This window comes from Marmota marmota, unplaced genomic scaffold (assembly GCF_001458135.2).
Source record: "Marmota marmota marmota unplaced genomic scaffold, marMar, whole genome shotgun sequence".
NCBI classification, from domain to species: Eukaryota; Metazoa; Chordata; class Mammalia; order Rodentia; family Sciuridae; genus Marmota; species Marmota marmota.
The window spans coordinates 6,018,388-6,042,329 of NW_026000206.1; the positions used below are offsets into that span (position 1 = coordinate 6,018,388).

At 47.3% G+C, this 23,942-nt stretch overlaps 1 protein-coding gene across 1 annotated transcript in view; it reads right to left on the reverse strand.

Moving 5' to 3' along the window:
* Cpxm2 (carboxypeptidase X, M14 family member 2) overlaps positions 1-23,942 on the reverse strand; it is a 96,441-nt gene that overhangs the window by 51,166 nt on the left and 21,333 nt on the right. Inside the window, exons 3-4 of the mRNA XM_048791452.1 lie at positions 23,025-23,134; positions 7,224-7,363 (exon numbers count right to left, since the gene is read on the reverse strand). Coding sequence (XP_048647409.1) covers positions 7,224-7,363; positions 23,025-23,134 — 250 coding nt within the window. The remainder of the gene's footprint in view (positions 1-7,223; positions 7,364-23,024; positions 23,135-23,942) is intronic.

Sequence of the window (23,942 nt, forward strand, 5' to 3'; positions counted from 1 at the left end):
TGGGTAAGGAGCAGCACCAGCTCGTGGTCTTGGGCCTCCCACCTGCAGCCCAAGGTCTCGGGCCTCCTACCTGCAGCCCAAGGTCTCGGGCCTCCCACCTGCAGCCCAAGCTGAGAGTGCAGAAAAGGCAGCGCCTCTCTCAGCTCAGGGGGTGAGATGACCTACTTGGGGCTGGTGACAGCAGCCTTCTGGTTAAAGACACTGAGAACAGAGGATGTGGTCTGAGCACTCCAAGAGGCAGAGCGCACTTCAGCTTGGCTGGAGAGGAGAAAGAAGGAGGGCAGGCACCAGTATGTGAACGGGACTGTCCTCCAGGGGGAGGGAGTCTTAAGACAATCACAGCAACAGCAGGGCACCCGCCGCGTGCCAAGGAAGGACGACCTCAGCCTATGAATGCGCCTGCCCAGTCCCCACGACACTAAGCCAACGGCATTATTACTACCCCATGTTACCAAAGAGGAAACTGAGGCCCAGAAAGGCCAGAAACCTGTCCCAGGACATGCAGCTAGGCAGGTCTGGAATCCTGGTCTCAGTCTGGGCTCCAACTCCAGGGGAGCCCTGATCAGCCGAGGACCAGAGCTGCCCTGGGGAATGGCTGCTTCCTTCCCCTGTGGGCAGACTCTGGGTTGACTGGCCTCTGGAGGAGGGTGGGTGAGCAGGGGCTGGTTCCGCAGACCTGCCCTGGCAGGATGCTGACCTAGCACTGGAGCTGCAGCGGCAACAGGCTGCCTGCTCCTCAGGAGTAACCAACACAGATGCCAACGGGGCCAAACCGAGCGGGAGGGAGGACTCAGAGCAACAGGGAGTGGGTTTCAGAAGGTGGCCCAAGGAAAGCCCCTGGGTGCAGAGAGAGTCGAGTCTTCAGGCGGAGGGCAAGCCACGCAAAGACCCCTGCAGGAGCATGCCTGGGCATCTGGGGAAGGAAAAGAGGGCTCTGGCTCCACCACAGTGAGCAAAGGGGACGAGGCCACACAGGGCCTGTGGGCAAGGGGCAAGCTGACCAGGGGCGGCTGCAGGAGGCCCTCCCCACCAAGAAACAGAGAGACAAAAGCCTCTAGAGGGTCTCCCAGGGAGCCAAAAGGCAGGGGGTGCCCAGAAACCATCCAGAGGCATTTGCAGGGAGCCAGGCTGGGGCATAAAGCCCCTGAATAAAGCAGGGTGAAGCTTGCCACCCAGGAACGAGCTCGGCAATTGTTTCCACTTCACACATGGTATCCTCCAAGAGCTCACTCCTCAGCCAACGCCCAGAAAACCACCCAGGAGCCTTGGACGCCATCTTGAGAGCACTATTTGATTTCAAGTAGCTATCTCTGCATCGTTGAAATTTCACATAAGATAGAGGAAGTGACTTAGTGCCTGGCCTCATAATTGAACTTGAGGATGTTTTTGCTAAAATCCATTCCCTGACAAGCTCTGCTGTTCAGAGTGACAGTTCTCAAAGGGGTTAGAAAGGAGTTTGGAAACTTCTCTCTCCCCAGCCCCCCACAGGTGCCAAACTTTTCATTTCACTGTGAAGGGAGGAGACGCAGCGTGACAGTTCTGCAAACACACCCGCTCTCCAGGAAGGTACCGTGTGAGTGAGAAGCCTCCGCTGAGCTCTGCTTCCTGAGCTCCCGCCTGGCCCTGGCGCCTCTTCCCTCCGCACCTTGGCTGCTGCGGTGCTGGGACCCAGACCCACCCTGGAAGATGACCAGCAACAAAGGCTGGGAGGGGTCCTCGGGGAGCAGAAAACACATGCAGCTGAGCACTGCTGGGTGGGGAAATGGGACCCCCAGTCACAGAAGGAGTTTGGCGAGATCCCTGCTGGTCCCCAGCTCCGGGCCAACGTCCTCCAGCTGCTCATCTGCCGCAGCCTCTTGTCACCCTCTCTTTTCCTTCTGCTACAGCCCTACTGTCCTGAGCAGCTCCTCTGCTGAGCCCTGTCCAGCCTGCCCTGCAGATCCCCCCACAGGGCAAGCACAGAGCAGCAACCCCACAGCCTCGGGGTCCCAGATGTCTGTCCTCTCTGCCCTTCGGCTCGCTCCATAAGCCCCCGGCACCCTGACTCCAATCATCACCTTCACTGCCTCATGGAGTCCTCAGATTGGCCTCTGCCCTCCGAGACCAAGTCTTCAGCACAGTTTAAGTCCTCTCTCTCCCAGAGATTCCACGAACCCGACTCCTGACTTTAGCTCCTGCACCCCAGCCTCCCCTAATACAGGGCATGTTCTAGAAGCACACAGTACCTCCTCCCTGCCCTCCTCCACTGCAACTGCCCGACTCTACTGCCCCTGAGGGCATAAACCACCAAGACAACCCAGTGGGACAAGGACAATTCTGTGTACCCTCTCTAGGCACACACCGAGCCCTCTCTGCAACTGAAGAAACTCCCTGTGCTTTTTCTCAACATGGATCTTACACTCTCTGCATTTCCACTCCCTAAACCTGCTACTCTCTGAGAGGACCCGCCGCTGCCTTCTCTAAGACTGTACAGCCCTCCAGGAGGCGGCCCTGAGCCCCTCAGCACCGGCTTCCCGGCCTGGACTGCCTCAGAGGACCAGGCCCCTCTTCCTTTCCAGGCCAAGCTCTCCACTGTGGGTGTCCCTGTGCCCCTCCTGCACCCGCGCCATCACAGACCCCACTTGTGTCAAGACCCATGTCTCCCGTCAACCTGACTGTCCCCTCCAGGGCGTGGACGCTGTCTGACCAGAAAAGGGCAACTTGCCTTTCTTGACCTTCTTCTTCTGACTTGGGTACCTTGGTCTTCTCAGAGTCTCTGCTAAGAGACTCTTCTCAGAGTCTCCACTTTGAATGGCACCAGCTTCCTGGGGCTCTGCCAAGCCTGCCTTCTTGGGCACCAAGCCTGGCTCCTGGCAGGGTCTGTGCTCGTCCTCCCTAACCAGCCCAATTACTTTACAAATTCATCAATTAGCCACCTTCCTCAGCCCCCACCTTACAAACCCAATGCTGGCTTGCTGGGAGGCGAGACTGTCCTACCTATTACACAATTAGAATTTAAAGCATTTGGCTATTTTAAGTTGCCTGTATTTACTCTAAGTTCTTAGAAGCATCTATTCACCTCAAGAAGATTAATTAACTTTTCAATCATCTCACTGGTTATAATCGTAACTCTCATACATCGAATACACTTTCTGTCATTGGGGAAATAAAAGATTGGTTTTATTAGTATACTAACATTTCACTCAAGTGCAATGCAGTGGGAAGGACAATTTATATTGGTAAAAAAATATAAAGCATTCAATATCATTAAATCAATTGCATTTTATTGCTTTCAAATAGAATTAATTATCTGAAAAATATTAAAACTGGAATTGTAGGCTTGTCAACTTGGCCATGAACTGGCAGTAGGACTATGGTGGCCGAGACTCAAGACCTCACTGCATCTCTGTCTCAAGTCAGTGGCACCAACAAGGGGCTGGACTGAAAGCTCACGGCAAACAAGACCCCTTTTTTGCTCATGCTGTATATATAGCCCCAGTGCTTAGAGCAGAGCATTCAGTAGACATCACACGGATTAACTGATAAACACATAAAAAGGATGTCAGGAAGAAACATCCATTGAGCAAACTCCAAAGGACCAGCACCCTCTTTCTCTTCCATGTCTATGAACGTTACCAATCAAAATGCAGCACTCTTGAGAATGGATCTGCTCTGCATGCTTCCTTAGAAAAATGAAACTCTAATCCCAGCTCCGGCACGGCTTGTCTTGGCTTGAATCCCACACCTGTCCGTGACCTGCAGAACGGGGATGTGGCAATGGGCATCTGGTGGCGGTCCAGGATTATCACCTGCATGGAGGCACCTTGGCTGTCCAGTATGCTTTCACACAGAGACACCTGCATGGATCTGTCTTTCAGGGATGTCCCGTGCAAGGAGAGATGAGGGCCAGCAGGCAGCATCCCTACCACCCAGAGATCCACACAGAGCCGCCTCACCTGTCTGTATTTTCTAAATATTTTCAAGAAAGATCTTATTTGAGAAAAAGATCAGTGGCTAAAAATAAAGCTAGAAATCCACTGTTGTACATAAACCCAAAGAGGTGATGAGGGAAGAATCTACCATTTACTAAGTGCTATGTGCTGGGTAATTTTCACACATTATTAATTCCATCTAACCCTCATCACATCTTGATGAGATAAAGAATAATTATCCCTTTTTAGGGAATTGAAAACTGAGGCTCAGAGAAGGGCAATCTCATAACCAGCAAGACATAACCATGACATGATTTCAAATCCGTCAGTTCTGCAAGGCAGCCATCTCTATGTCTCTGTCATCTCTCAGCCTCTCTGAGTCCCTTCCTTCTTCCCCCTTACATCTGACGCCAGCTGTCAGTCATGTATAGTCATGGGTCATCTCCTTACTATTCAGAGTGAGTGAACCTTCGTGAACTTGCTTCATGCTGGTATTTATTCATTAGAGTCATTTACAGAGCACCTAATAGGTGCCTGGGACCAGACAGGGTCCCAAGGATGCAGAACATCAAGTCCTGCCAGTATCGTCAAGGGTCTCACTGCCCAGGGGAGAGAGAAACAGAAACCAATGAACTGGTTTAAAACTGATGCTATCTTCCAAGAGCAGAGTGGGGACAGGACGTGGGGCAATAGAGGAACAACAGCTCTCTTCTCACTGTCAGTATTTAACGATGTCTATTATTGACGTGCTTTCTGGTCCCGCTGGGTAGTCCTGTTGCCTCTGACATTATTCATGCTCCCAGGAGAAAAGAGCTGGGTACCACAATGTACCCATGTCCACTGCGGCAGTCCTGGATGGAGGCAGCCATTCCATGAGGTAAGACACACTGGGACGCATCAGGTTTCTTTCTTTCCATTATCCCTGAATAATAATTCAACTTGAAATACATTTAGACACTTTTAAAAATCTAACTCTGAAAAGAAATTCTATGCCTTGCCTTCCCCCTTAGATGTTTCTGTCCTGGCCAAACCAGAGAGATAATGCTCCCTCACCACCTGCCTTGCACTCCCCAGGCCCTCTGGTGCCTCCAATTGAAATGGAACATGAGCAACGGCCCTACCTTGCTATTATTTCCTAATCCAATAAACGGACTGCTGGATCTCCAATGACAGGTGCCAGACAGGTTAATATCTATGCATGAAGGTAAAAATCTCTGCCTCATCTCTTTGGAGAATCTCAAACCTCTCTTTCCATCTGAATCTTCATTTTCCCTGAGCAATCCAACTTCCGTGCCCCCTCCCCCTTCAAAGACTCCCGTCTTTCAGAATCTAAACAGTAAAGACAATTATCATGGCAGTAAGCCACCGAGGAGAGCAGAAGACAAGCTGCAGAACAAAAGCCAGGAAACCCAGACACACACTCAAAGAGCCCCTGCAAAGCCGAGCAAAGGAGACGCGTCCGCAAGGCAGCACAGATACGCCACCAAATGCTGTCCAAGGGCACGAATGACTCCCGCTCTGGAAATTCATTTGAAGGAAATAATTTAAATGAAGAAAAGTGCAATGTGCTATGTGACAGCAGAAAAGGCATGGCTGAGTAAATTGCAGGCCATTAACAATGATCATTATGAAGCCACAGTCACAGCACGAAACACGTTACCGAGATATTAAGTTAAAAATAACACCACTGGATACGCAATATGACGGCCATATGTAAAAAAATCTGTCTGCATAATGACAGTGGGATCCGGGGTAATGTTCTAAAATGCTGCGAGATGCTACAATATCCTCTGAATAATAAAAAGAAATCGAGAGGAAAACAGGTGATGAGTCATGGCCTGACAATTGTCACTGTGTGATACAACGTCCCCTTTGCAGGGACAATGACAGGTGGTTAAATGTGAGTACAGAGGCCAGGTTTAGCTCTTTTATCCTGGGATATTATTAATGTCGACCTCTCCAGAAATTAATCTCACTGGCAAATTACACCCTGATCTCACCTGGTTGCCAACAGGTAATTCATAAATATTGAAGGATGCCAAGAAATGGAACTGGAGAGTGCAGCAGGTATGTGTGAGGGGGAGGGCTGAGGCCAGGGGGGCCTTGGAGAGGGTCACGACCAGTCACAGTGTCACCATGTGGGTATCTGTGTCCTTGGTGTCTCAGCGCGGGCCCAAGGTTAGGGGAACCAGAAGCATACTCATTTAAATCCAGCAAGTGTGGAAGTCCTTCCCAGGCCAGCATGCCCAGGTCCCTATAGGCCCCTGTCCACGGGGTGGTGCCACAGGAGGTCTCCTGAAGTGTCAGCTGCACTTCCACCTCCACAACTAGCCCAGGGCTGGGCCGAGGGGAAGGTGGATGGTTTCATATGTGTCTGTTGTTTGTTGTCATAAAATATATGTGACACAAAATGGATCATCTTAACCCCTTTCAAGTGTGGAGTCTGTGGCACTAAGTATGGTCCCAGTGATTTGCAACCGTTGCCATTTCACCCTCCCCACGTGAAACACTGTACACTCAGCTCCCAACCCCACTGCCAGCCCCTGGCAGCCACAGTCCACTTCTGACTCCACGCATCCCACTACGCTGGGTCCTCATGGAAGAGGAATCGCATAGCTGTTGTTCTTGGTGACTCACTGACTGAACCTAGCACAAGGACCCCGAGGTCCATCCACATGTAGCGTGTGTTAGCATTCCCTCCTCTCTAAGCTGAACACAGCTCCCCTGGAGGCACATGCCATGGGATGGGGGCTCTCAGGGGCTGCTCCACTAGGAAGTACCATCAAGTCACACTCATACTGCCCCAGCTCGACCCCACACTCAATTCTGGGAAATGGCTTTGCATCTCACTTGGGCCTCAGGCCAGGTCACCCTCACTGGTACTATTTCTGGAGTGTTCCTTCACTTGGGAAGCTGTCAAGGCTTCTGGCCCTTCTTCTCAGAGTGTGAATGGTTCATACCCTCCAGCCCAGGACAAGCTCACTGCTTGTCCAGAGTTCCCACCTGGGCCTGTGCTTGTGCACCTTTCTGGATCGTGCCATGGATTCAAGATGGCAGCCACTTGTCTAAAGGCTTTGTTTGGACTGTACTTTTGCCTACTCTATCCTACCTTCCAAGTGGATCCTGCTCTCTGCTCTTGTATGTAGGAAGGTGTCTTTCTAGGAGATGGACCTTTGATCCAGTCCACATTTCAATTTTCTTTTTTTGCATTACCCATTGCCAGATATCTTGCTCCAGCCTCCCATCTGTCGAAACCCTCCAACACTAGACTGAGGACACAGAGCCCCAAAAGCACAGATGCAGGCCACTTACAGCCAGAGTGAGTTCCGTCCCTGCGTGATGACCCCCGTGAACCTGGTCAGGCGCCTGGCGTCCACTTCAATCCACTGCTGAAGGTCATTCCTACCTGCGCACCATGCACCGTCGTAAAAATCATTTTCATTAATGCCTGCCTGGAAAGAAAAGAAGGGTGTGTTTCAGAAAGACCTGAACTGAAGAATAGTAAGACAAACATTTTCCTGAGGCTGAGAGGAGGAAGGTGAGATAGGAGAAAATTATCAAGGGGATAAAGGAAAACAGCGATTGTGCCCTCAAATCCTCTTTCTAAGTCACAAAAGGGAGTTGCTCAGTACTAACAAGTTGGAACTATCTCAATGTGGTATGTCCTCTTCTTGCCCAGTGTGAAAGATGAAATTTAATGAGATCTCCTATTACTCATTCATCCAACACACAAAAAATGTCTCCCACACCCCAGCCCACACACGCCAGGTGCTGGGGAATCAAAGGTGAATCATTCCATCTCAAAATTTCACCATCCAGGCAGGAAGGAAGACGTTATGAAAACATCAATCAGAACCTAGCATGGCAAGTGCTATTCCAGGAATATGGACAACCTCCTATGAAGCTTAAGGGTAGCACAACGAATCTCAGGAGACCACACAGAAAGCCCCAAGGTGAGGGGGTACTTGATCTGGGTGCTGAGCTGGGTGCTGAGGTTGTTTACCGAGTGAAAAATCTGTCTGATAGTGTCTGACTTATTTGATGTGCTCAGTATCTGTTACTATTATTACCAAAAAATCTTTGGCTCTGAATTTCCAAGGCAGGTGAAGTTTCTGCTCTGAAAATTTCCCAGCAGCATTACCATTAGAAGAGATGAGACCTTGACCAAAATAGATAGATAGATAGATAGATAGATAGATAGATAGATAAGGACATTGAAGCCAAAAGAAGCATCCCGGTTTACCAGACCATTCTGCATTGACTCTGCTTCTCCATGGCTATTTCTCAAAGACCTAATGAATGAGAAGTCTGGACAGAGAATGGCAGGCCAGCTCACGCTCCCTGCCTTGACTCCAATTCTGCACACGGCCTGACTTTTAATGGGCATCAGGAAGGTGCAGTTCACCGTACAGTGACATCACGGCCAAGGGTTCCTGCGATCCAACAGAAGCTTTGTATCAGGACCACCCTGCAGTCTGCACAGACCCAGGCCACCCTGACACCCACCTCCGTGAACTCTGAGGGCAAATGCTGGAGTACAAACACAGCACTGACGCCTCACATGAGGGCAGAAGCTGCTTGTCAACAGAAACCCGCACTCTCCATAACCAGATGGCCTTGGAGACGTCCGTGAGGACCCCGAGGGGCTGCAGGTTCTGCCTTCGAGAACCATCAGAGAAAGGCTGCTCTTATCACATGTGTGTCACAAATGCTCCCGCGTGCTGGTGACATGCTAATTCTTAGGAAGTGGTGGGACCTCTACTCAGCACAGCATCTCAGCTCCCAGCCCGTCAGCCAGCAAGGAAGCCCAGAATCCAGCCTGCTTCCTTTCTGCACTGGAAGGTAATTACCCTGCTAATGACAGAGATTTGCAACACATTAATGACCTACAATATCACAACTCAGCTCCTCTCACGAAGCCCTAACATGCACTTACAGTTTGTGGTGACTCCCCTTTCCTCATCAACCACAGGCGAGACTGCAGTTTAGAATGGTCCCATTCATTTAGCAAAGCAAACCTTCACTGTGCCTCTGCCATACGTCAATTATTGGTCCAGGGAACAGGGACATAAAAGTGAACAATGTGTGCAGCCCTGTCCTCTGGTTGGCAGATGAATTAGTCTAACCCATACTGCCATCTTCAGATTAGCCATCACACAGAGCTCTGGCTCTGAGGTCCCACTACCGGCCGGCCAGGAATCCTAACTTGGCCACTTAAATGCAGACTCAGGCACTGGGCCCCAACTTGAGCCTTGGTTTCTCCCTCTGTCAGGATGGAAGCAATGATCATTTTTCCCTGAGGATGTTGGTTGTGTTTACAACTGGGTCTGGCACATAGGGTGAGCTCAGAGTTTGTACTCCATAAACATTACTTATCAAAATATTTAAAGCAGTGTAATTCAGTTAGCCCTGGCAAAATGTGGAAATGTGGATGGTTTATGAATTTTCTCAAGTTTCACAAAATTCCAGGGAATTATGCAACTAATTCCAGTTAACTTCTGCCATATTTTCTACAACTTCAAACACCCAGAACAGAAGTATACAGAACTTGAAGAAAAAGGAGACCCATAACATTAAAGTCCTTCACAGGAGTCCAATGCTGCCCCTCTGGGGTGTTTGGAAATGTCTGGAATCATTTTTGACTGTCCCTACTGGGAGTGGGGGTGTCCCTGCCTACACTGGGTAGAAGCCAGGGATGCTTGTTGGACATTCCACAGTCACATCCTACAGTGCACAGGAAAACTGCCACCGTGCTAAACAGCCTGGCCTAAATGTCCAGGAGGCCAAGGTTGTATAATCCTGGCCTAAGGCAAAGTCAACTAGCACAGAGCCGCCCTGTGGCTTGAGATGTTTACTATATGGAATCCCAGAAGCCTGGATGGAAGAGCTATCCTCAGCTATTAAATCAACATCTACTGAACAGGATTTGCAATTAAATTTAAGGTTCCTGGTTTGCTAGCTAGGAGATTTTGCCTCCGCTGCCAATCTCAGTTCTTTCTGAAGACACCAGTCAATTAAATGCAGTTCAGTGTCAGGGGAATGGAGAGCCCTGCCTGAAGATGACTCATTGCAAGATGACAGCCACCTCTGCAAAATCAATTACTGAACTTAAAGGACAAGCACCTGGGAGAATTTAGTGAAAGAGGAGGTACCAGCCTCAGAGATGTCACCAAATTGTGCCACACTGCAACATGCAATATTTATAAGATGTCTCTGAGGAACCAGGAAGAGAGCACATTTGTCCCTTTCTGGTTAATAATACAGGGAAATACTTGAAAAATTTAGGAGAAATTTTAATTGAGAGTTGTTGAAATAAAAGGTTTGATTCTTAAATATATGATTTAACACTGTAAGATTCATTCTACTATAGCAGCAAATTAACTGAGGATTAATGTAATTTTCTCAAGGTGATGAAGTTATGTGCATCATTTCTTTACCTTAAAGAATTAATGCACCTAACAGAGTAAGTTTTATGTAAGATAAATGTGGCAGTCACTAAGACTATAACAAAGAGAAAACCTGACATTATCTATTTAAGATCAACCAAATAGAATTTCTCCGCTTCAAGAGGATGGAGGAAATATTTTTTTTTTTCCGTGTTCTTTTCTCGAGTTTCCTCCCAAAGAAAAAAAGATATAGAAATAGAACCTCAAACTCTGGCAAAAAATAGAAGGCACTTATAATCCCTAAATTACAGTACATGAATATCTGAGGTCAAATGGAAGAATCCTGGATGACTCCAGAAGAGAAGGAATGCAAACCTCTAAGCAGCACATGGAGAAGCAAGCCACCTAAACTTTAGAAAAGTTCAGAACTTACATTTCAAGGTGTCTTTCGAAGGTGACCTGGGACTGAAACAGGGGATTGTTTTCTAATGCATGTAAGAAAACAATTAGAGCCCTACATCCTTACCCTCACTCCACAAAGAATTTAAATTCTTTTTTAATTTTTCTAATAAAAAGCAAACCAAAGAGCCTCTGGATTTGGGTGTACTAGGCACAGAGGAAGGCAGGGAATCTGTGAGGGTCTCAGGGGTTATCAGCAAAATGAGAGTAAAATGCACCAGCTCCCTCCCTCAACTCAGCTAGAAAACTATGCAGTCATGCTTATAACAAAAATAAACAAACAAACAAACAAAAATATGACAGAGGATAGAAGAAAACGTCAGATAAACTGTACTTCATGTCTCCAGAAAGAACATCTTGCCTACCTAAAACAAGAACAGAGAAAGAAAAAGCAATGAACAAGAAGGGGTCTTGGAAATTAGGATTGGAAAGGTTAAAATTTTTAAAAGCCATAAAGAGAAAATTGGAAAAATCTCACAAAAAAGTAAGCACAGAAATAGACAATAGGAAAGAAAGAAAAGCAGTGAGAAAAAAATCAAGAAGAATCTTGGGGGGGGGGGGGCCAAATAAAAAACTATAAGATCATTTCCCATATCTGAAAGGTTTAAGTCTCCAAAATGCTAACAAAAGAACACAGCATGTCATTATGAAACTTCAAAATATCAGAAATAAAGGGAAGATTTTAAAAGCTACCAAAGAAGAAACAAGTAGCAAAGCAAATACATATAAAACTAAAGAGGAATAAAGTTAGTACCAGAATTCCCAACAGCAGCATATGAAGCTGCAAGATTAGAGAGACCAGGCCTTCAAAATTCTGAATTCTCAAAAAGATTTTTCACCCTAGAATTTTATGCTCAGCAAAACCAATCAGTTGTGATAGTAAAATAGATTCATGCACCACTTCCATGAAGCTACTCAAGGATGCACTCCACAAAAATAGGGCAGAAAACAAGAAAGAGGAATCAATGGGATCCAGAAATCAAGAGCTTCAACATAGGAGAGTTCTCAGAATGATGGTGAAGGAAGTCCCAAGGCAGTAGCTATCTATGCAGAAGACCCAAGAGGAAACTGCTCAGAATGCAGCAGGCAAGGGCTCCTCAGGAGATGCCTACAGAAACATAAAAAATAAAAGCAGAACTAAAAATTGTTCAACAGGTTTGACCTTATAGAAAATTATATTGCCAGGTGTTTCACAGGACCCAGTCATTATAAAGGTATGGAGAGATTTTTTTTTAAAAAAATCAAGGTAGTCCTAGGAAAACAAAATGTCTAGAAATATGAAATGACTTTTTCTAGGCTCAAAAGTATGATACTTCTTGATTAAGTTAAAAAAAAGTCATATTTATACTGTTATAATAATAAATACCTTGAATGTGGATCTACCCAAATACTAAGATAGAATTTGATTGGCAGCATTAAAGAGAGGCAAGAGAATGATTTAAAAATGAACTGACAGCCTTATTCTGCATGGTAAGAATCCAAAAGACATAGTCAAAAATTCACAAATGATTACATGTCACTCTGTTCATATTATTTCAAAATAAAGATAAAATTTCCCAAAGAAATAAAAAGTTTAAAGCAGTTGTCCCATCCACAGAGCTTGAGGACCGTCACTGGTGGTGTGGAATGGGGACCGCATTGGACAGGGGCCCAGTTTTTTGTTTTAATTATTTCAACACTCGGATTTCTTTAACTACTTTTTAACAAAACTGATAAACAAACTTTTTTATTTCAAAAAGTAAAATGAAGGGATATATAGCTATCCAGAGTGGCAGGCAGGAAGCCTTTTGTTTTTCTTTGATGTTCCAGGTGTCTACAGAGAACCTACTATGTGCTAGGCATTACTCAAAGTGTTTTGCTGTATTGTCTGTACAGAAAATGTACATTCCCAAATCCTCTGCTTCAGTGAAGCCATTGGTCTGCCCTGTTCCTGTCTCATTTTCATGAGAAGCAATGCAAAAACATCTGGAAGCAAATTAAAAAGTCATATCCAAGTGAATGTAACTATTTAGCAATTCTAAGATAATTGACTTACAGCTGCTACTCTGCAGATGTAGCCCAGGGCTATCCAGACAGAGAATGAAATGATCCTTATTTTAAAATATTTTTGAGAAAAAAAAAATTTAGAAGCAATGGCTGAAACTTTACAGGTTACTAACAAGCTACCACTTTTGGGGACAGGGTTACTTAAAAGTGTTAGATGTGACATCTGATTAGTACAGTTAAGTAACTAATCTGCCATCAAATGGCCATAATGCCATCTGAATGTCTGCCTTCCATAAATCTCTGTGATAAATTTTGTGATAAACCTATAAAACTGACCAGGTACAAATCAGTTGATCCTTCTGCAAATTAGCAAAACACCTTGTCCCAATTCAGACCTCAATCATCACTCAAGTCAGATAAAAAAAAATACTCGCAGGTTTTATAGATATTTTTAAAACCCAAAACCAATTATATTAATTATTTCCTTGCATTGGCCCAGAAAACCAGTATAGATCCAAAGCTTGAAATTAAAAATGCTGAAAAACGAAATCTATTAAATACTCCATAAACCATTTGTTAATTGTTTTATAAAAGGAAACATAAGGACAGAAATATACTAATTGAAAAATAAACTAAAGAATATTTTTACATCAACATTCTAACTCAATTCAACTAAAATCAGAGAAACACTTTGGCCATTAAGATTGGATAACTGTGGGATAAGTTGAATTCTCAGAACAAACCATCAATGGTTCACTTACCAGCAATTCACGGAAAGAAAGGCCAGGCTCCCTGCACTCCAGGGAGGCGGCTCCGCATGGAATGTCCCTTGCCATCCACGCTGTCCCAGTTCAACTCCTGGTTCGACAGTTCACGTCTGAGTGTCTCCCATTGCATTTACCTGTCCCTAAACTAGGGACAGCAATGGAATCTACACGATAGAACCGTTGGGCTGGAGACACCTTCACAGGTAAAAACTTCCCACAGTCCTGGCATAAATAAGCACCCAAGAAATGGAAGCCCTTGTGGGTACAGGCACGATTCATCTTTTCTGAGGTCCACTTCTGCTGTGGCCTTGGGTCACATTCATTTGATGACAAATCAGTTTCCTTCTATTACTAGGTGAATTTAGTCCATTGACAGATATTCACTAAGTCATCAATTTTCCTTGTCTATTTTTATTGTTTCTTTTAGCTTTTGTTTTTTTAAAAACATATATAATTATATTATATATATTATGTATAAATAATATATATATTTTTTAGCTTTTGTTTTATTTCAGCAATTGACATGTTTACTTTGCTCAATGTACAAATTGCCTCTGGAAAGTTTAAAGGTTTGACTCTTTTAGTGGTTGATTTAGTAGCCATGCCTTTTATGTAGCATAGTTATTTCTGTATTTTTTTTTTTTTTAGAAACTATCTTTTCACTTCTTACTACCGACAGTGAAATCGTGATTTCTATTTCCTGTAGCCTCTTCCTTTACCCCCTTCATCATCTCATTTTATTACATTATTCTTACATTCATTTTATATACTTTTTAATTTTAATTGACTGGTTTTAATTTAATCTTAATATATGTATAATGTAGTAATTATCCATCTATTTATGGGGTCCAGAATGACATGTTAGTACCTATATACAATGAACAAGGATCAGATCATGGTAATTGGCAAATCTAAAACTTCACATACCATTTCTTTGTTCCAGGAGCGTTAAAATCCTCTCAAGAAGCTATTTTGAAATAATCAATTAATTGTTGAAAACCATAGTCATCTTTCAGTGCTACAGATCATCAGAAATGATTCTCCCATTCGACAGCACACCTGCACCCGTTCACCATCCTCGCTCCATCTCTCTCTTCCCCACTCCCTTCCCAGCCTCTGGTAACCACTATTCTACTCTCTACTTCTTCAACCTCAACTTTTTAGCTTCCAAGATCATGCAATATTTGTCTGTGGAATTTTCTTCGAGTGGTTTCACAGCGCCAGGCCTTACATTTAAGCTTTTGAGCCTTTTCAGTTGATTTTTGTACATGGTAAAAGATAAAGGTCTACTTTCTTTCTTCTGTATATGCATATCCCGCTTTCCCAGCACCACTTATTAAAGAGGCTTTCCTTCAGTATTTGTCTATTTGAAATGAATGCCTGATTCATTTCATTTAACACACATCCTCCAGTTCTATCCATGTTTCTGGAAACAACATCCTTTTTATGGCTGAATACTATTCCACTGAGTATGTACCACACTTCTTTATCCATTCATCTGTAGATGGTCACTCAGGTTGATTCCATCTCCTTGGCTGTGATAAACAATGCCACAATAAGCAGGAGAGCGCAAATATCTCTTAGACATGCTGACTTCGGTACCTTCAGTATGCACATCCAGCAGTAAGACCGCTAGGTCATGTGGTTGTTTTTGGAGGAATCCCAATGCTATTTTCCTTAACACCTGCACCAATTTACATTCCCGCCAACAGCGATGAGAACTCCCCTTCTGCATGCTCACCAGCATCTGTTGATGCTTACCTTTTTGATAACAGCCCCTCTCACTGAGGTGAGATAGTATCTCTTTGCAGTTTTGATTTGCATTTCCCTGTTGATCAGTGATGGTGAGCGTGTGTCATGTATGTGCTGGTCATTTGTGTCTCTTCTTTGGAGAAATATCTATTGAGGCCATTCACTCCATTTTTAATTGGGTTATTTGTTTGGAGGTTTTTGTTTGTTGTTTTTGTTTTTGTTTTGCTGTTGAGTTACTTGAGATCCTTATATATTCTGGAAATCAATCCTGTTGGGGATGAATAGTTTGCAAATGTTTTCTCCCATTCTGCAGATGATGTCTTCCCTCTTGATGGATCCCTATGCTGAACAGAAGATTTTTAGTTTGATATAAACCCATTTGTCAATTTTTGCTTTTGTTGCCTATGCTATTGGGGTCATAGCCCAAAACATCTCTGCCCAGACCAATGTCCTTAAGTATTTCCCCTGTATTTTCTTCGAGTGGTTTCACAGCGCCAGGCCTCACATTTAAGCTCTTGAGCCTTTTCAGTTGATTTTTGTACATGGTAAAAGACAAAGGTCTACTTTCTTTCTTCTGTGTATGCATATCCTGCTCTCCCAGCACCACTTATTAAAGAGGCTTTCCTTCAATACATACGTTCTTGCTGTTTAAAAAATCAGTTGGTTATAAATATGTGAAGCTAGAGGGACTGCATTCCATCCCAGGGGTCTTGGTGTTGAGTCTCAGCTCTGCGCTTAGTGGCTGTGGGAGAGGGCGGCTCCTCAGCCTCTGACTTGGGCTTCCGCATCTCTAAAGCAGGGCTTTCCCTCTGGGGATATTGAAGGCTACATGAAGTACTGATTTCATGACATTCAGTGACATACTAAAGAAAAACTCCCGTGGTAAGCAGAACAGGGGCTACGTCTGGGCCAGGTACCTGTGGTTCCTTCACAGTCCATGACCAAGGTCGAGGCTCCGGGCTCTGGGCCCTTGGACCTCCACTGTACTGTCCCAGCAGCTCCTGCGTTCACAATGGAAGTTTCTCGAGAAACAAGAGCAGCACACTGTCATCATTTTGGTAAACACACATTTTTGATTTTCCGGGGCAGTCCAATTTTAAGCATTTGGTCCTGCTATTTTCATAAAAATCCAAATATCAAAAATTCCAGGGTTTTGGCACCCAAACTGTCTCCTAATACTTGAAGCCAGATGAAGAACAAAGGCCCTTTATCAGAAAAGACACAACATTCCCAGACTCAAAAAACGATGACTGCTGCTTTGCCTCCGCAGCCCTGCCCCTGCTAGCCCCTCAGAAGGACTTGCTGAGTCACAGCCAGGTCTGTGCAGCCAGAAACCAAAAGGAGGCTGAGCTTAGAGAGTCAGGACGGTCAGAGGTCCAGCAGGCTTTAGGGTCCAGGACTTGGTGCAGGGTCCAGCGTCGGCAGGCACAGGACCTGCAGGGGCAAGGCTGAGAAAATGACTCCAGGTTCTTCCCACCAGGTGAGACGTGCTCGCCACCTTGGCCAGGGGGCCCCAGGCACAGCAGGGCCGAGTGTGGGCTGTGCCCAGGCACATGGACTTCAACCGCAGGATAAAACTCTGTTGGTTCCCTATTCTAAAACTGAGTTCCTATCATCAGGAACAGAAGGCACCCAGGAAGCCACAGGCATGGGCTACCTTCAAGGCTTACCCTTCATCTCAGGTGAAAAGAGATCAGAGTGCTGGAATTGGGTCCCAACACCAGCATCCAGATGTTCTGTAGATGTCCCTCAAAGGAAGGACCAGAGAGAAGCCATGCTGATTCCAGGGTGGAAGGGAGAGAGAGGGTTCTATTATTTCCAGACAGTTCAGGAAAGAGGAACAACGTGAGGCCAAACTGAGCGTTCTCTAACACTCGAGATGGGGGCCACCAAGTGTCCAACATGGCAGCCAGACCATCACAGAGACAGCGGGAGGTGTGAATGTGGTGCCACCTTCTGTCTTGGGATGGTAAGCACAGGCCCCTCCCTTCCAGCTCTGGTCCGAGCACCAGCTTCCTTACATTCTCAGCTGTAGGCAGGAACCTAGGGATACCTGCCCCGGGCACTTGTCAGGCTTCTGCTCATGGGTTGGGCTCTCCCAACCATAATCTTGAAGACTTACAAGGGAGATAGAAACCAGCCCTTCAAAACAGCCAAGGCGGGAAGCTCAGCAATCTCCAGCTAAGGAAGCCCCAGCACCCTAGCAGTTGTGAGACATGTCACTGAGCAGGGGGCGCTACCTCTGAACCCCCTGCCTTAGAGTACAAGCATGGAAAGTCTCACAGGGTCCTCAGAGGATGCTCTGGGAACGGGACAGGTGAAGAGCTGCCATTAGACAACCCATCTAACTACCGGGCTACCTCTGAACAGTGACTGCAAGCAATTTAGAGGTAATTGTCAACATGCTCTCCTGGAGACTCGGAATGTCAATTTCCAATCTGCGGCTTCCAGAGCAGGAGAGACCACTGATGCTTTCTACGTGAGATCAAGCCTCCTCTCAGGACTGAGTATAGACGGTCCTGTGCACACTGGAAGAGTAATCAGAGGGAGAGGACAGCCTTTACTTTCCTGCCTGACTCTCTCCTGAAATTCCTGGAAAATCTATCTTGTCCTGAGCACAAGACGTTGGTGTCCTCTCTGAGCTTATATTATTAAATTAACACAAGTAAAAGTCCACTTGGAAAAAAGGAAGCTGTAACTGAGCTAGGAGGATTCTTTCAAAGTCCTCTGCTTAAAATGAGGGCAAAAGAGGGAGGTGCTTCTGCTACACCGTGGCAGATGCTTTTCAGTAAAAGGTCACAGTCTGCAATATCTTGCACCACAAAAATCAAGTTCATGGAGAAACCCAGCTAATAGCCAGAACTTCCAAAAATCCACTCAGCTCCATAATCAGAAGACTCAAAAACAATCAATTCCAACAATATTAGCACAGTTTAGACAGGTTGAATGCAGCAATCATGATAGGAGTCGGCTTTAGAGAAGCAAACAAACAGCACAGGCAGGTGAGGAAGAGGCAGAAGGCAGAGTGGAGCTGATGAGCTGCAGGGACAAGGACAACACTCACAAAGGAACGGAACACAAGGCAGCGCATGGCCACTCTGAGTCAGAGGAACAGGAGGTGAGAGGACCCTGCAGGACCTTGTTCCCTGCAGACTCTGCACTCGCCCAGGCTGGTGCACTCCACGGTCAGGGGCTGGGACTTGGTCCCACCAACATTACTGCACACTGGGCCCTCCAGCCGATTCCACCAGCCATGAATCAAAACCCTTCCGAATCAGGATTTGTGTTTGTGCTGAACACGTACTTGTTTCTTATCATAACTCCTTAAACAATGCAGAATAACAATCATGGAGCCTGCATTTACACTGTAATGGGTATTGCAAGTCATCTAGAGAGGATTTAAAATATATGGGAGGGGCTGGGGATGTGGCTCAAGCGGTAGCGCGCTCGCCTCGCACGCGTGCGGCCCGGGTTCGATCCTCAGCACCACATACAAACAAAGATGTTGTGTCCGCCGAAAACTAAAAAATAAATATTAAAATTCTCTCTCTCTCTCTCTCTCTCTCTCTCTCTCTCTAAAAAATAAATAAATAAATAAATAAATAAATAAATAAAATATATGGGAGGATGTGGTGGGTTGCATGCAAACACAGCCATTATTTTACATAAGGGACTTGAGTAGCTATGGATTTTGGAATCCAAGGGGTGGGGGGCTGGAACCAAACCCCCACAACATCAAAAGATGGCTATAGTAGCAAAAATCACACATGAACCAATGCTACTTGTGTGTGTCATGATGACATCATTCCTGTGTCTGCCAATCACAGAAGGAAGTGTGTCAATGACAGCTGACCTGCCTCCTTCTGGACAGCTCCACTGTTGCTATGGAACCCATATGCACGGCAGCAACTGTCCCGAAGCCCTTGTGAAGCACGTGTGCAGACACTGCATGGACACTGTGCAGGAAGACCCAAGAAAGCAGGATGCACATGATTGGCAAGGGGCTCATCACCTGGCCAGGGGACAGACGAGTACATCTACATGCGCTCCCTGTCAGAAAAGAGAGGAACACAGCCAAGCCATAATTCCAGATGTTGTAGCTGAAACACCCCAGCTGCCACCGTGGGAAGCAGCTTTATGGCACTGTCAGGGCAACAAATGGAGGTTTCAAGCTGCTGGGATTCATAATCTACCCCTCCTGGGAAATCCTAGCTGAGTCACTTGAGCACCCTGTCTGGTTTACGTAAGTCAGAGGAAATAATAATGACCCTTGTCCCTCCTGTTGAGAAATAAATGAAGCCAGGTACTGAGCACAGTGTGGACACCTCTCAGGGTCTCCCTGTCACGATCAAAGCCTCTGGAAGGTGGGCAGTCAGCAGGGGCTTTCTGTGCCTGGCCAGAGGAGGCACTCTGCAAGGGTCCCCTGAGAGTATGAACAAGGCCTCTGGGGTCAAATCTCCTTCTTTACTCCTCTTTGTCCTCACAATACCAGGACAGAGTCAGAGGTGGGACCTGTGCTTTCCTGATGGTGACAGAGTCTCCAAGGAGGTGGGCATCTCACTAAAGCCACTCAGCTAACTGGAGCCTCCCAGCCTGTGATTCTGTGTGCTCCAGCCTGGACTATGGCCACTGTGTGCCCAGAGAGCCCTGGGCCCGTGCAGGGCTGCACTCAACATGCTCACGTCCCAGGAGCGCTACAGAATATGTATTGAAAATATGACTTCTAATTCTGACACCTTGCTGTTTCTCGCACTTAAAATCCCATTAGCTTGACACGCCTACAAAATACTCATATGTGAGACAAGATGTAGTTATTTTTAAGTTGCATTTGAAACCGTTATGTGTGGGGAGAAGTATTTTTGGATTGACTTTAATTGTGCACCTGCGGCAGCGGAATCACGAAGCTTATGGAGCTGACGGGGAGGTACAAACCCCAGCGGGGGCCCGAACTCGTCTACTTGCTGTGGGGGTTGGAATCGGAGCCTGCTGCAGGCCCATCTCCACACTGTGGGGTCAACACTAGGTAGCACAGGTGGTGTCCAGAGGCTGAGGGATGGGTGGCCTCGCCCTGGCCATTAAGGCAGCACATTCACACTCTAAGAGCAGGTCTCGAGATATTCTTGTGAGGGGACATCAGGGTAAAGAACCTACCACTGAAGAGAAAAATCCCCATAAAGACAAATGTGACTTCCATCCACCCTGATGGAGGGCAGGGGAGTGGGCTCTGCTGACTCACTCATGGTGGGGAGCCTGGTTGCTCCCTGCGCTCTGTCTCCCATGGGTAAAGGACAAAGAAGGAGGTGAGATGGCCAGGAAGTGAGGACAGGACACACCCACCAGGGGCCTGCTGCACAGCCCAGTGAAGCAGGCCATGGGCACTCTGTCCATGTCAGCCAGCTCTCAGCCACATTCTCTGTGCTCCGTGTGTGCTGCAGGGACTATTTTGGGGCACCTGGGGAGAGAGGAGCTGAAGACCAGGCCCCTCTCAAGGAGGATGGCTCAGATAACACCATAAAGAAACATTCAGAGAGGGGTTCACACGCAGGGAGACCCAGAGGGCTCGGGCACCCAGGGACTAACTGAGGGTTTGTTGAAAGAATAGCAGGGAGCCACCAGGGGTGTTCAGCAGAGGAATGAGGTAACCCAGCAAATGCTTCAGAATTGTCGTCACCAGTTTCCCTGCTCAATCCACCCTGTGGACGCTCAGGAGGCTCATTTTTCTGATGAGGCAACTGAGGCTCAGAGACATGAGGTGATCATTCCAAGGGTCTCGACATGGAGGAACATCCGGGCCAAGCTCAAACATAGCATGTCTGACCCCAGCGCGCTTGCTCCCATGCTCTGCCCATCCAGCCTGCTGGTGGACAGTCCTTTCCACCTGGAAGGACTCAGCACCCCACCTTCTCACTCCAGGCCCTACAAGTTAAGGTCAACAGGGCCTTGCCATTGATGGCAGACAGCATGGATAAACATAGACTCTTTTATTTAAAGGATAACTTCATTTGTAGAGAAAGCATCGAAGGCATCAGATGAGCCCCCCTTGTCGATACACAAAACAGCCCCACGCTCCCATGTGGATCTAACCCCTTGGGTCTGACTCCGGTTCCCCTTTGGAGGCACCCCAGGTGCCTGGGGATTGACAGTGGGAACTTCTGGTCAAACTCTTTTCAGAGTTCCTGTGTACAATACAGGAGTTTTTTGTTGTTGTTGTTTTTATTTTTATTTCATTTTTTTTTTTTTTTTTGTAGTTTCCAGTTGTATATAACCAAACGTTTCTTCACAGTTTTTTGTTTTTTTTTTTTTAAAAAGAGTATTTCTAAACCAATCTGGATGGGCTCAAGTCTTAGAAAACCCTGAGCCCCTGCACTCCCTGGGAAGGGGCCTCTGGCACAGCACACTTACAATGACCTAGGGGTCCACACTGCCACTTAGAAGCCACTAGCCTGAGTGTAGCAGGGATGGAAGGACCTGAGCAAGACGGCACTTGTGCATAAGTCTTTGGGACCTGCACACAGTTACGGAGCGGACGGGGAAAGAGAAATGAAATGTGGAACAGGAGAGAGCAACACGGGGCAGGACAGATCAGACGCTATACTGAGAAGAGCTGACCAGCGGGAGCCAGGGTGGGGGAATGGCACCGGAGAGAGGTGGGCAAAATCATGTCCCCCAAGAGGCCCATGTCCCGTGCACATGTCAGGCTACGTGGCAAGGAGGAATGGAGACTACAGGTGGGATCTGGGTTGCAGAAGGGGAGGGAGAGGGTCCTGGGGCATCTGGACAGGCCCAGCATAATCGACAGGGTCCTCAAAAGTGAAATAGAAGAGAGAAGCAGAGAGACAGCAGCTCCCAAGGACTCGGCCCACCCTGCAGGCTCCCAGGAAAGAAAGGCTGCAAGCCAGGAGCAGGTCGGCCTTGGGGTGCTGGGACAGGGAAGGAAACACATGCTCCTGGAGCCTCCAGAAGGAACTGGCCCACCCACACCTTGACCTCGCCCAGTGAGACCTCCAACCGCCACACAGGGAGGGGATACATGTGGGTTGACTTAAGAGGCCACAAGAGTTGTTGGAGCAGGGACAGCAGGGATCAGCGGGGATTTCTACTGTGAGAGGCAAAGGGGTTCCAGGCAGAGGAACCCACCTGAGGAAAGGTGTGGAGTCAAGAACCATGTGGTGTGTAGAGTGTGGGGGGCATCACTTGAGAGGGACACTTGACAGTATGGAGGGCCAAGGTCACAGTGGCCCTGGAGCCTCAGGGAAGAAAGAAAGGCGGGATGCACCCAGCCCCAGGAAGCACTAAGGATTCGACCTCGAGGGACCTTTGAGGTCACTGAACAGCCTGGAGGAGGTGGACACAGTGGAGATGAGAAGAGATAGAGATTGGCAGGGAGCCAAGGAGGAGCAGTGCCACCACCTCCCTGCCTCACGCCTCAGCCACAAGCAGGCCCCTAGGCCTGTCTCGCTTTGCTCCAGCTCCTCCCAGACAGAGGGCCTGTGGAGGGACAAGCTCAAGAGGGAGGCAGACCCACCTGGTCTAGGTGCCAGGGACCTCACTTCTACCAAAGGCCATCTTTGAAGAAGACACGCCCTCTCTGCATCTCAGCGTGCTCTCTGCACAGTGAGATTTACTCAGCGATGCCGCATTTGTCGGGAGAGCACAGACTAACACATTTGAAATGCCATGCATGGTGGGCTCAGTGAACCCTGGCCGCATCTGTGACTGGAGCCATCGGAGTTGCAAGCAGAATGCACCGGAAGGGCTGGTACCTGGATGTTGAGTCTCCCTCGATGCGCTCCCAGGCCGTAGCGCTTCGCCGTGGAGGCGTGGAGCTGGAAGTCTGTGATCTTTAGGGTCTCCAGACCAAGAGGCGGGCAACCTGGAAGAACAAGGCGCGTTATAAACAAGGCCAGCTGCTGCAAGAAACCTTCCTGGTTTTCTAAAGGTGGTCATGTGCTTTTCCCTTTCCCTCTGAGCCCTCGCTGCCGGCACACGGTGTTTCTAGACAGATAGGGTCACCGCGACTGTCAACGCTCTTGTCTCTTGCCACCAATGCTTTCTGGTGCTTTGGCCCTGGTATTCCTTCTCTGTAGCTGTCCCTGCTGCTGTCTGAGCCTGTTCCCAATTAAGGGCCCTTCCACAAGGTGACTCAGTCAGGCAGCAGCATTGGGTAACAATTTCAGAAGGATCCCATGGTTGAGCTCTGCAAATTAATCAGAAGTTGTTGATTTTGCTTCAGTAACTCTGGCCTCCGCATTGTGCATGCTAATGAAGAGGACGCCAAAATAGAAAGACTCTATTGTCGTCTGTTCTGACAAGTTTGAAAACAGCTACTAGTACCCTTTGCCCCTGGAATAAAACGCCAGTGCTTGGGCAGACCCTGGTGATCGTCCAAGTTCAGCCCATCATCCCTACACATGGGAGTACTAACAGCAGCGGGGGCTGAGCCACAGGCCTCACCCGTTGGAGCTGTCATTCTTACCTGCAGAGCACTGGGTGGCCGTCATCTTGCCAGGCTCTCCAGCCCCCTGAGACCAGCAGGTCTTTTCCAATGGGACTCCTCCTGGATGTACAGATGCCCCACATCCCCTGAGGTGCCCTGAGATCCCGGGGCACTTCTTGCTCAGTCGTGACCCACACAACTGCTTGCATCTGGTGTGCTCACCTGCAGACCTGCCACTGTGCTG